At 42.4% G+C, this 12,967-nt stretch overlaps 1 protein-coding gene across 1 annotated transcript in view; it reads right to left on the reverse strand.

Annotated features, from left to right (window-relative positions):
- The window catches only part of LOC126990040 (E3 ubiquitin-protein ligase UBR4-like), a 120,442-nt gene that overhangs the window by 57,914 nt on the left and 49,561 nt on the right, over positions 1–12,967 (reverse strand). The window contains exons 30-34 of the mRNA XM_050848608.1: positions 8,769–8,954; positions 7,484–7,638; positions 3,627–3,765; positions 2,457–2,551; positions 1,186–1,438 (exon numbers count right to left, since the gene is read on the reverse strand). Of these exons, the coding sequence (XP_050704565.1) occupies positions 1,186–1,438; positions 2,457–2,551; positions 3,627–3,765; positions 7,484–7,638; positions 8,769–8,954 (828 nt within the window). The remainder of the gene's footprint in view (positions 1–1,185; positions 1,439–2,456; positions 2,552–3,626; positions 3,766–7,483; positions 7,639–8,768; positions 8,955–12,967) is intronic.

A 12,967-nucleotide genomic window follows, 5' to 3' on the forward strand; every position in this document is an offset into this window, starting at 1 on the left:
CACGGGGATATACATGGAGGTAGAATTGGTGAAGTCGACATCAGCCCAATTAAGTGAATCCGCCCGAGCTGTCATTTTTACGGCCAGGTGTCAGGTGTTGTCAGGTCAGGCTCCCTCTTAATGGGCTCGGCCAGGCTCGCCCACCCCCATCTTTTGGCCGTAAATTTGACAGTTCGTCGGCTTCACCTCAATGAATGGGATTAGCGGGCCGTGTCGACTCCACCAATTCTACCTCCATGAGGATATACAATCTCCATCACTATTTCCTGTAAGGTGTGAAGGCAAATGGAAAATAAGAAAAGAGTTTTAGGAGTAAAATTTGACTAGTGTTTTAAGCAAATATGGTTGAGGTGTGGCTCAACCACTAACCTCTACATACAGTATCTTAGGGGCTACATCTCTTCTCATTACCTTTTACAGTGTGTAGTTGAATACCGACACATATTATTTATACCCTTGATTCAAGGATAACATATTTATAACTAATATAGATGCTAATCTTTATCAATGAAGTACCATGTGCTCATTTGCAGGATTTTGGCATATAAATGTGCATAAGTAATACTGGGTGATAAAATGTATGGAATGTATTCATACAATTCCCTGTAAAAGGTATTAATATTTTTGCAATTTAATATTTTTGCAATTTCACATTAACCCGGTAGCAGCGACGGGCCAAATTTGTGGCTTTACCGTGTTGCAGCGACGGGCCAAATTTGTGCCATGTTATAAACCCCAAAAAACAGATGATACATAATCTGATCACAAATGCTTTGACATATATTATGAAATGGTTTGTGTGAGGGGTGATTTTTTCTCATTTTTCTTGCTTGAAGGGACCATTAAGAAATATGATCCCTGCTGCTACTGGGTTAAGAGCATTTTTGGGAGGAAGTTTACCACATATACAGAAATATTATATCACTTTGTAATAACTAAATTTCAGTCAGGTAAATGGCTCATGAAAAAATCACAAATTTTGTTTGTAAAAATTTTCCTGTAAGGTAAGTTTCCTTTTTCCTTAGTGATCTATGACCTTGTTGATGAAGGAAACATACAGGTACCTATGGGTCCACTTTCTTCTCTTATCACGAGTAGTAATTTGATTTCATTTTCTTTCACTAAGTAAGTCTAATGACCCAAGTTTTTCTTCTCAATGAACACAGTTGATGCATGTGCACTTACCTTCTTTTCACAGTGCTGTGTTTTGAGGGAGAAGTATCCCAAGAGATCCACAAACTGTGCAGCTTTACGCCCATAGGTTGGGAGATGAGGCCACAGAGACCACATTAGAGTAAGAAGAATATCTTGGTCTCTTGGTGGGGAATGCCGATACAGAGCCAAGACTAGGGAATGTGCTTGCCATCTCACCCCAGTTGAGTTTGACTCCAGGAGAAAGGTGCACACAAACTGGCTGATCCGGTTACGGTCCAAGTACCTAAAATTAAATAGAATTCATTGTATCAATTTGTTAGAGATCACCCACAAAAGAAAACTATTGACAACTAAGAGGCCACAAATAAGTGAAGACAGCCAACGGTATGAAGGCTTCCAAAACCTGACAACCCACACCTGTGAGGAGGGGACAAGGTGGCAAACAGGCCTGAATATTATATACCGGTATAATAAACACTGGTTTGCCGTTGTTGGTCATTCTTACCCCAAAATGTGTAAAATTATGCTGCATTAAGCCCAAAAAACCTCATGGTAGACACTCTTCAACATAAAACGGCTCATATCTCAAAACTAAAGTTATTGACATTTGGAGTGCAATTTCCATGTTGTTTTTAAAGTGTCTGAAGATATAAAGGTATCATTTTACAGAAGAAAGGGAAAACTTTTCATCATGAGAAAAAAAAAAAAATAAATAAATAAATAAAAAAAAGATATTTATATAAAAAGCACCAAAATTTCTCATTTCATTTTCCATATATGAAATATAACTAAAATCTGCCACGATGAATAAAAAAGAAAAGCTATATGTATCTGTCTTCTCCAGACTTATTTTCAAAACAGTATGTTGAAAAATTTACGAGATTTTGTGAAGAATGTTAATGTCATTTATTGGCATTTTCAGTGTTTATTATTTTTTTTTCTCACTTAACCTGGTAGCAGCGACGGGCCAAATTTGTGCCATGATATAAACCCCCCAAAATAGATGATACATAAACTGATCAGAAAAGCTTTGATATATATTATGAAATGGTTTGTGTGAGTGATGATTTTTTCTCATTTTTCTTGCTTGGAGGGACCATTAAGGAACATGATCCCCGCTGCTACCGGGTTAATACTGATTGTATCTCAATGAAATGCGGACCTTGTAGCTAAGCCACAAAGACATATACACAGCAAAATTCACGAGAATCTGAAAAGAATAAATGTCACCTCCTCAGTAACTACTGTCGCGTCCTCTCGTTAGTACAAATACACAACATAATCTTGCAGTGGTGACTGACCTATTGATCTGAGCTACCAGAGCAGCACAGTGGGCTTCCTCTCCACGTGTCTCTCCTTCACTATCCTCACTTGAGGCACGTTTACTACTGCCACTCTGAAAAAACGACAATTCATCATATTTCTGAAGATAAGAAGATGGCAATCATTAAAACAAAACAATCCTGCAGTGGTGGACCAAACTTCATGTTTAACTGAAAAAGTGCGTGTGTGGGTGTGTGGGTGGGTGGGGGGTGGTCCAAAAAACTGAAAATGCAGATGTTGGGGCACCCATCCTATGAGAAACAAAGTAATACATTCTGGTATCATTTGTAGGTAAAGGTAAAGTTGGGGGCATACACTGTAGCAGCGCGTGGCCTCGGTGCTCATCTCCGTAACATTGGCCCTTGAGCCTGTGGTGGGAGGGAGCCCATTACCCCGGGACACAGGGCCAGTGTGACATCCGGGTTACCACAGTTTACCTTCCCCAGGCTTCCCCAGGTACCCATTTATCGACCAGCCCGAGAGGGAGGATGAACAGCTGGGTGAGCTGCACGCCGACTGCCCGGGCCAGGATTTGAACCCAGGCATGCAGAGTAGTAGCCAGGCACGCTGACCACTAGACCACAGAGGCGTATATGGCAATGCCCTCCAATGAGAGGAGTTCTGCTATGGGACGGAATAACTAGAACTTTTTGTGCATCCCATGCACTGAATGGGTAAAATTTTCTCAAGCAGATAATTTTACAGAATCTTCTGGAATATGTATTCCTGATGCTCAAATACAGCAAAGGAGTTAAGAGAAATTATTATATCTATGACTAGATGTATTTAGAAGTTATGCAGAATTTTCTGACCTCATGTATGATGGTCTGCAAATAGTGGTTTGGCTTCTGGGTGCCATTCTTTCATGGATCAATATTAATATTTTTTGTGAAAGTCAAATTATGTCTTGAGCTTGGTGCACCACTATGCATCCCTACACTACACTAAGTGTACTGAACATTATTAAAGATAGAAGACAAGTAATATATCAATGGATGTTACCACCTAAATCCAATTTGGAAAGGAAGGAGGGAATAAAATTACAATGGCATCATTCAAACTCATGCCAACAGTAAACCAATTTCACTGACAAACTTTCCTCAACACTACACAGCTATGTAAAATCTTTAAATCATGAAAAAATCAACCTTGGAGTTTTCAGAATTTTTTGAGGAAGGGCAGAGTGCTGCCTGAAGAAGCTGAAGGACAGTTGGGGCAACACCTTCCTCCAACAGACAGGACACTTCCATCAGGAAACCCAAGACACTTTCATCCTTCAGGCAGTATCTGCAGAAAAAAAAGAAAAATACATGAAAAAACAAATCATAACATGGCAAGCAAACATCCTTTTAGCTTGAAGTAATAATAATTAGGACAGAAGGCTGAGAGATTTTCAAGTACAGTCACTTCCATTTGAATCAAAACCATCACTCTATAGTTCATGTCAGGATCACAAAAACATCGTCATGTCATATGAGGCGGTGGATGAATGGAAAGCGTGACAGCGCCGCGTTCAGGACGACGCGAGTTCAATCCCTGCCCGGTGCCTCCATGCTGGGATTTTTCAGTCGCTGCCGAGTGGCTTAAAACCACCCACATGCTGTCCAGAAGACCACCCATCAACCCGGACTCTAGATTCTAGGATTAAAGATAAGCTCCGGGAGGGCAGCATGAGCCAATGCAAAACGGCGCCACCATAAACACTCGCCTACGCCAGAACGGGCTGGGCCGACCATCAGGCCCCCCCGGGAAGAAGCCTTGGGCTGACCATCAGGGTCCACCGGGAAGAAGCCTAGCACAATAGCCACGACGTAAAAAAAAAAAAAAAAAAAAAAAAAAAGTGTACTGGATGTATGGATGAATGGTTGAGTGAATGGTGCGTATGCTTTAGGATGTTAAATAAAACTGAAAAATAAAAAAGACATAAAACCTGGAAATAAATAAAAAAAAACTAACTATTAAACTGGCCTAATAGCCACGATCGGCTGATGGCCCAAAATTACAAAAGATAAGTAAATAAATAAATAATCCCTTGGTCTCCTCCACTCAGGGCTGCCTCACACAGACACAACCCTATGAGTGAGATCAACACCAAGGAGACATGCCACGTGACAGTATAACTGGAGTTGGCTTTCACTCACGAACTAAGTTGGTAACATCACTTGATTCAGTCTCATCAAGTAGTTGCTGGTTTGACACAAAGACATGGAAGCACTACCTAATAATCTTGTGAGGGCACTTAGAGAGACATCGACATGCCTCTCCAAGTCACTAATCCGTGTCCATGTCCCACAGCCATACAGCAAGATAGGGAGCACGTGACAAAAGGATTCAAAACTACATCCACCTGCATAGATATTGAATACGCCATATTCTCAGGCTATGAGAGTCCATAATGCATCGGTCACACATTCATGTATCAAGCCACGTATGCCCACGCACGAACAGAAATTGGTAGTCGGCAACCGCTTACGTAAGTACTACGTAAATGTCCCGTAATGCATATTTACGAACGTGGGCATACAGGTGTAATGCATATATTATAATGTACATGTGAGTGCGTGACTGTGTGTGTCTAAGCACAGGCTCAGTGCCTTTACCAGGATGTTATGGAACACGTCAGAGCTGATGGCTGTGGGAACATATGCTTGGCTGATACTAAATCAGCAATTGATGACAAATCATCGCCAGTCATCAACTGGAAACCACACCCTTCCGGATCATTCAACATGCAATAAAAAGGGCGAGCAACTCAGAGAAGAGGGAGAGAAGAGAGTGGGCAGGGGGTGGTGCTCAGCCGCTCCGTTCTGGCTGTGCTTCATATCTTCATAAACTTTTTAGTTACAGTGTAAAATTGTCAACACCATTTCCATACTAAAAAACACACACCTTTTAATGTCCCTGTGAGAGAGAGAACTAAAGTGAACTCATTGTGAACTTATAACGGCTACCGCTCAGCCACACATCACTTAATTAAAGGCTATTGTGTTATCTCACCTACTACAGTCAACTTGTGAAGCAGGCCACGGTAACACCGGCCCTGTGACGAGTGAGATAACAGTTCGTGCCTTAAACTGAACACTTAACACTCGCCACCTTAAAAGTAACACTAAAAGTTACTAACACGGGGCGGAGACAAGGGGTCGCTACGCACCACCCAAGCGTGTGTGGGGAGCCACGCATCTTTCGACATGTTCAAAAGATAAGTGGCTGCTCACGTCAACCGCCATTTTACATGGCTCCACACGTACAACGTGGCGCATGCGTGGCGCTTACACGTGGTCCCACGCTGCTCCCCTGTTCCTGCCACGCACCGCGTGGGTCCTCACGCGGTGCAGGAGCATACATGACACCAGCGCCGCCCCTTGGGTACCCACGACGATGTTGCAACGCTGTGCATGGTGTATAATACACCGTGCGGCGGGCTTGCGGCTTCAGTTCCTCTCTTGAACAAGCAATAGCACATACCTTGAAGCCACCACCACCGCCTCTGACCCCCGCCAGCACCCTCATCAGTAGACCTTGTCGCCACTGCTTTCAACTGTGCCTAAGGACACCACCAAGAGATCACGGAAGGGGGCTTCTTTAGCTTCAGGGTCACCCAAACCTCCAACAACCTGCAGGCAGCCTGCTTCCAAGCCTCTGGTGTTTGTGGCACCGGCAGTTCCTCATCTCTGTAGACAGCAACAGTGGCCCTGCAGGTCTCTGGTACAAAGTAACTAATGGTGTTGTGGGCTACTCGAAACGAGTATTGCAGACTCTTGTATGAGTCACCCGTGGCGAGGAAACGTAGGGTGATAGCCACAAGCAGGCCTGGCTCAAGGGGTTCTCTCCAGAATGTCCGTTGCTTCTGAATGTGGGGTGTGACACTGTCAACCATTTCATTGAAGAAGTCCTTGTCAATCTAGGTAAAATTCCTGTACAGTTCTTGACTTTCGGTTGCCAACTCCTCCATCAGGATGTCATAGTGGCCTAGCTCCACTCTTCTTTGCAGGTACGGCCAAGCCCAAACCCTCCTCGGCCTCCTCTTTTTTTCAGTTTTTTCACTTGCAAGGTGGACCTTCACAACTTCCACCAGTACCATGGCGTACACATACTCCAGGATGGCCTTCATTAATTATGTGTTATGGCTGTTTTCTGGTGTTATAAGGGCAAGGATGTCTTCAATGTTCTCCATGTTGATTCAGCAGGAGGGGAGTACTTCTTGCTGCAGGTATATGTTGACCGGAACTGCAATCACAGGCGTGCAGCACGGTCCTTATGTACCTCTCACGTTTACCCACCGAATTACGTGGGGATAACGTGAGGATGATGCGAGGTTGTAACGCACCATGTTACACATACGGAATACGTACATGGGTGTTACGTGCTCTGCCGCACACTACTTGTGGGCGTGTGGCCTCTTGTCATGGCAATTCCAGTAAGCGTCACGTCATGCTTGTGCAGTGCGTAGGCTTAATACGCATTACCTCGTACTTACATTATGGCGTCGCTATGTTGACCGTGCAAGCTTTACGTACATCGGCCCGTGACATGTATCCACTTGATCACGGCAACAAACCCCACGTATGGCCACGTATGGGTAAAAAATATACTGAATGTGCAACCGAACCTTTACACAATAGGCCAGGCCAATCCGTCAAGTGACTTCCTGGTAAGACCCAATTGTTGTGCACTACACTACCAAGGTACATCCTTGGTTTAGATACAGGCAATGGCTAACTGTGGCTACCTTCCAGTTAATGATATACTCGGGCAGCAGCACCTAAGAAACAACCATGCTGAAACACATGTAATGAGTCTATCAATGAGCAGTAGCCTGGAGTGATAGGTTAGCCTATATATTTCAGGATAAATGGAGCACATGGAAGAAATTGACTTTACTATAATTGTTTAAATTTAATATTTTGAATCTTTATTTGTCATGATCACAGGGTGGTTACATACATTCAAGGAACAGCAAAAATCAAATGACACTAAAAAAACAAATTCATGGCCAACTTACTTTTGCCAGTTTGGTGTACGCGATGAAGCTATGTCCACACAAGCCTTGAGGTGTTCAATGAGCTGAATGAGGGAATCGTACGGCAGGCTGATGGGAGTGAGGGAAGCACTGCCAGAGAAGCTGAACCCTCCTTGGGCACACAGCACCTTCACATCCTGTAAGAGATTAAACAGTTGGAATAATTTTGGAAAATATTTTTTATTTATATTTTTTTTTACAACAAAGGAGACAGCTCAAGGGCACAAAAAAAGGAAACAATAATAAAAAAGCCCGCTACTTGCTGCTCCTAAAAAGAATCCAATATGTAGGGTATTAGCTATTTAGAAAAAAATATATATTACATGGCTTAACAAAACTTCAGAGTGTACACAGCAAGAGTGAAATCATCAATGCTGACCCTGATTTCTGTAGAGGCAGATGGGAATCAATAAGTCAATATAAAAGAGGGTGGAAAAGAATACCTAGATGGAAATACTGTCTGGGGAAAGTGACAGCATTGCACATGGGGTCGTATTATAAGACATTTCGCGGCCCAAGAACACCTATTTGACAAGGCTTTCGCAGGAGTTGTGGGCATTTCCAGTAGTAGTTTTATGACCCTGGTGGTAGGCTGACCCTTCTTCTGTGCCCTGAGCCTAAAAAACACTCATTAGAACCTGGTTGATATCCCCCTCTGACCTTTAGAAATAGCTGATGTGAGAAGGGAAAGTGTCTTGCAATACCTGCCATAGAATCCATGTCCTTTTTTTTGCCTCTTGTGAAAAGTATATGAAACTGTATATTGAGTTTGTTCCCCAATGTTTTTGGGATAATGTAAAATATGGAGGAGAATAACATTACGCAACAAGAAAATGTTAAAGTTGGAAAGTTGGAAAGTTTTGTTTAGTCGGCGCAACATCTGTGGTCATATGCCAGAGAGAGACAGAAGGGGAAGGAATTATAGGAGAAGGGAACAGATCCCAGGAGACGGGACACAACCCCAGATTAATACCTGGTACCCATTCACTGCTGGGTGGACAGGGGCGTTGGGTATCGGAAAAGCCGCCAAAAATTTTCCACTCCGCCCGGGAATTGAACCCGGGCTCTCTTGGTTATGAGCTGAGTGTGCTAATCACTGCACCACGAAGCCCCCAAAGAAAATGTTCTAGTAACTCAAACACAAAAAAGTATCTAAAAAGAAACTATCTAATAATTAGCAGGAAACAGCACAGAATTTTAGAAAGATAACAAAGAAAATTCAAAAGATAATTGTATTTTTTATGTTTTTCCCTCTTTACACACTCACCTTTATGTGGTAGTCAAGGGCATGCATGTCCCTCATCTGGCGATATCTGTCTTTGTGACCACAGATGAACAGAAGTAACTTGCGCACCTGTCTGCGTACTACAGGTGTCTGCTGGGTCATCATGTACTCACACAGGTAGTGAGACCAGGCTGGCTCAAATTGTCCTCCTTCTCCAAGTTTTTTCATCTGTTAATATGATGGCATAAAATTACTAGAGAGGGTGACTTGGTAAATGCATACAAGAGCTAAATTTAGAGGTGTGTAAATTGAGTGCAGTGTTGTTGTAGAAGAGATTAAGAAATGCCTGTGCAAGGAATACTTTTTATTAAACTGCTTTTTGGTTTTCATCATCATCATCATTTCATCGACGCCTGCTCCTAGTTGCTCCCACCAGGGGATGGCCACGCCAGAAGAGTTTCCAACTTTCTCTATCCAGACACTCCCTCCTTGTCTGCTCAAAGTTTCTCAAAGATCTTTCCCCCCTCTCCCTAACGTACTCTTGCACTTGCACCATCCCTCCATTTCACTGGAGGTCGTTCTCTAGCATTCCCTCCCTCTATCTCACTCACATACACCCTTCTGGTCATCTCACTCTCCTCCATTCGCTCAATGTGGCCAAACCACTTTAAAGTCTGTCACATCACTTCTTCCAACACTCCACACTTCTTCCCTTCACCCCTGTGACACATTCCTAAATGCTCGTACACACTTTCATTACTCATTCCATCCATTCTACTCACACCACAAGCACTCCTCAAATAACTCATTTCCACTGCCTGCACTCTAGACCTCTGACTTTCATTCCAGGCCCACGTTTCACTTGCATATGTGAGGGTTGGTACTATTATTGTATTTCTCAAATCCCTCTTTACCTCCATGCTCACACTTCTGCCATACATGATTCGTCCCAAAGACCCTACCACCCTTCTTCCTTGCAATGCCCTTTTTCTTGTCTCACCCTCTGTACCACCATGCTTACACATAACTGATCCAAGGTACTTAAACTCATTGACCTCCTCCACTTCTTCACCATTCAAAATTATTATCCATTCTTTTTCACATTCAATTCCCACTCTATATGGGCATACAAAATCTACAACCTCACTTCTACTTCGCTCACAAACCATCACTTTACTTTTGTTGACATTTACTTTCAGCTTTCTCCTGTTACAGACACTATCAAAAACGCTGACCAAATTTTGTAAGTCACTTTCATTTTATGTATTTTTTTTTGCCTTGAGCTGTCTCTCCTCTTGTAAAAAAAAAAAAAAGGGTTTTTTTTTTTTTATTATTTTTTTTTTTTTGCCCTAGAGCTGCTTCTTGTGTTGTAAAAGAAAAAAAAAAAAAAAAAATCTGCAACGAGCACTGTGTCATCAGCAAACAGTATCGAATTCAGCACCCACTTCCTTCCCTCAGTGAACATTTTTACGCCAACTTCCCCAACTTTGCCCTTCATTTCTCTAATGACACCATCCATATAAATATTGAACAACCATGGTGACATGACACACCCCTGCCTTAAGCCCACTTATATCTCAAAATGTTCACTTGTTTCTCCACAACACAAAGTTTACATGCTTAGTGGAAATTGTTTTACTTGTGCTCATGTCTGTCACAATTACGATTACATTATGAATTCAGTCAGCATAGCAAAAATAAAAACACATTATAGTAAATTTCTGCCATCTCACTAAATATTACAAGGCAATTTCAGCAAGACTATTTCATGCAAGACTATCACGTTGTGACGACAGCTAAATCTCCAGTCACTATATTCACACATACTCTCCTAAAATAAATAAATAAATAAATAAATAAAACATAATGAAATAAAAAATAAAATAAAATAAAATTATATATATATATATATATATATATATATATATATATATATATATATATATATATATATATATATATATATATATATATATATGGGTAGGCGGTGGCTAAGTGGTTAGCGTGTGGGCCCAGCATTCACAGCACCATGGACAACGTAGGTTCAAATCCCCACGCTACCACCTGGGATTTTTCAGTCACCGCCGAGTGGCCTAAGACTACCCACACGCTGTCCTGTAGACCACCCATCAACCCGGACTCTAGAAGAAACAGTCCAAGTCAATCAAGAATGAGTTCCGGTGGGCAGCATGAGCAAACCATAACTGGCGCCACCATAAAAATTGCCTGTGCTATGACGGGCTTGGGCCGACCACCAGGCCCCGAAGAAAGCCTACCAGCGCTACAGGCGGAGATGTAAAAAAAAAATATATATATGTATTTATTTACAACCGCCTATAGCGCCGGTAGGCTTTCTTCAGGGCCCTGGTGGTCAGCCCAAGCCCATCATGGCGCAGGCAATTTTTATAGTGGCGCCAGTTATGGTTTGCTCATGCTGCCCGCCGGAACTCATTCTTGAGTCACTTGGCAAGAGACTGGCAAAACCCTCTGATTCAAAAATCTGAATTCAAATGTCTTCATATACGTATACCGAATATGATCATTCTATTCCTGGCATATACACACAACACATGTAATGCACAAAAACTGTAATATCTGCTAGACCAAGCTCCTGCGAGTTTCTTTTGAAACTCCCTTAGGCTCAAGAATATCTCCCCTCCCTTTAAATATTGGCACAGAGGAGAGATGACAAGAATGGGTGAATGTGATGAGTGGAGACTTTAACTTCCCATTTAGTCAGTCACATTTGCAAACGTACAGGTACCTCACAAAATTTTCCCATTCTAGATAGAATTCCTCTTGTTTAACCCAGTAGCAGCAGGGATCATGTTTCTTAATGGTCCCTCCAAGCGAGAAAAATGAGAAAAATATCACCCCTCACACAAACCATTTCATAATATATATCAAAGCATTTGTGGTCAGATTATATATCATCTATTTTTGGGGGTTTATATCATGGCACAAATTTGGCCCGTTGCTGCTACACGGTGAAGTCACAAATTTGGCCCATCGCTGCTACATGGTAAAGCCACAAATTTGGCCCGTCGCTGCAACCGGATTAAGTTGTGAAACACTCTACTTATGTCCAAACCTTCCTGCCTCTATTGCTACCACTTCTATTACTCCTACAATAAAGTTAACATTTATATTTTATCTAAAAGTGAGGAAGGAATAGAGTGGATGGAATAGGAAGAGGTGAGTTGGCAAGGGGAGGTAGAGGCAATAAAGCACCTGACTCAAGAGGATCAGCGACTGGTGGAAGAATTTTAACCCGGTAGAAGCGACGGGCCAAATTTGTGGCTTTACCGTGTAGCAGCGATGGGCCAAATTTGTGGCTTTACCATGCAGCAGCGATGGGCCAAATTTGTGGCTTTACCGTGCAGCAGCGATGGGCCAAATTTGTGGCTTTACCGTGCAACAGCGACGGGCCAAATTTGTGGCTTTACTGTGTAGCAGCGACGGGCCAAATTTGTGCCAATATTCAAACCCCCCAAAATAGATGATACATAATCTGATCACAAATGCTTTGATATATATTATGAAGTGGTTTGTGTGAGTGATGATTTTTTCTCATTTTTCTCGCTTAGAGGGACCATTAAGAAACATGATCCCCACTGCTACCGGGTTAAACTCCTCAAGAAACTAAGTGTCTTTAGAATTCCTTGTCCACTATGAGAACAAAGTTGACAGCCATGATATGACATTTTTTGTGAAACTGAGATGGTCAACTGTCCAGGCTTGTCGAGTACATTTTTTGTACTCTGAATCCGAGCGTGATTACATTGCGATATCACTAATCCAAGTATCGAGTCCACGTACAAGTGCTTTTGTATTGTACTCAAATCCAAATGCAAGTACTTTTTACTGATTTAACCAAGAGTTTTTCTGCTGTTTTGCTTCTGACAAGTGGCAAACTGCCCACTCCTCTTTACCCTGATTCACCTCACCCCATGGCCCAGCCCACCTTCCATGGCCTCCCCAAGGCCCAAGCTTAGGCCACACCCTTGTTAATCCCTCACCCTAATCTCATCTCCACCCATGCAGGTCATCAAACACCACACCAGCCACACATCTGCATTTTTTGGTTGCACTCAAGAGCACTCATAAAAAGGTAAAGTACTTGGAGTCCGAGTATGAATACAAATACAAGTACTAAGGCACTTTTGACCCCGAGTACAAGTACAGATACAGGTACATGATATTAGTTACTTAAGTATAAGTATGAGTATGAGTACTTGGAG

Source organism: Eriocheir sinensis, chromosome 6 (assembly GCF_024679095.1).
Source record: "Eriocheir sinensis breed Jianghai 21 chromosome 6, ASM2467909v1, whole genome shotgun sequence".
NCBI lineage: Eukaryota > Metazoa > Arthropoda > Malacostraca > Decapoda > Varunidae > Eriocheir > Eriocheir sinensis.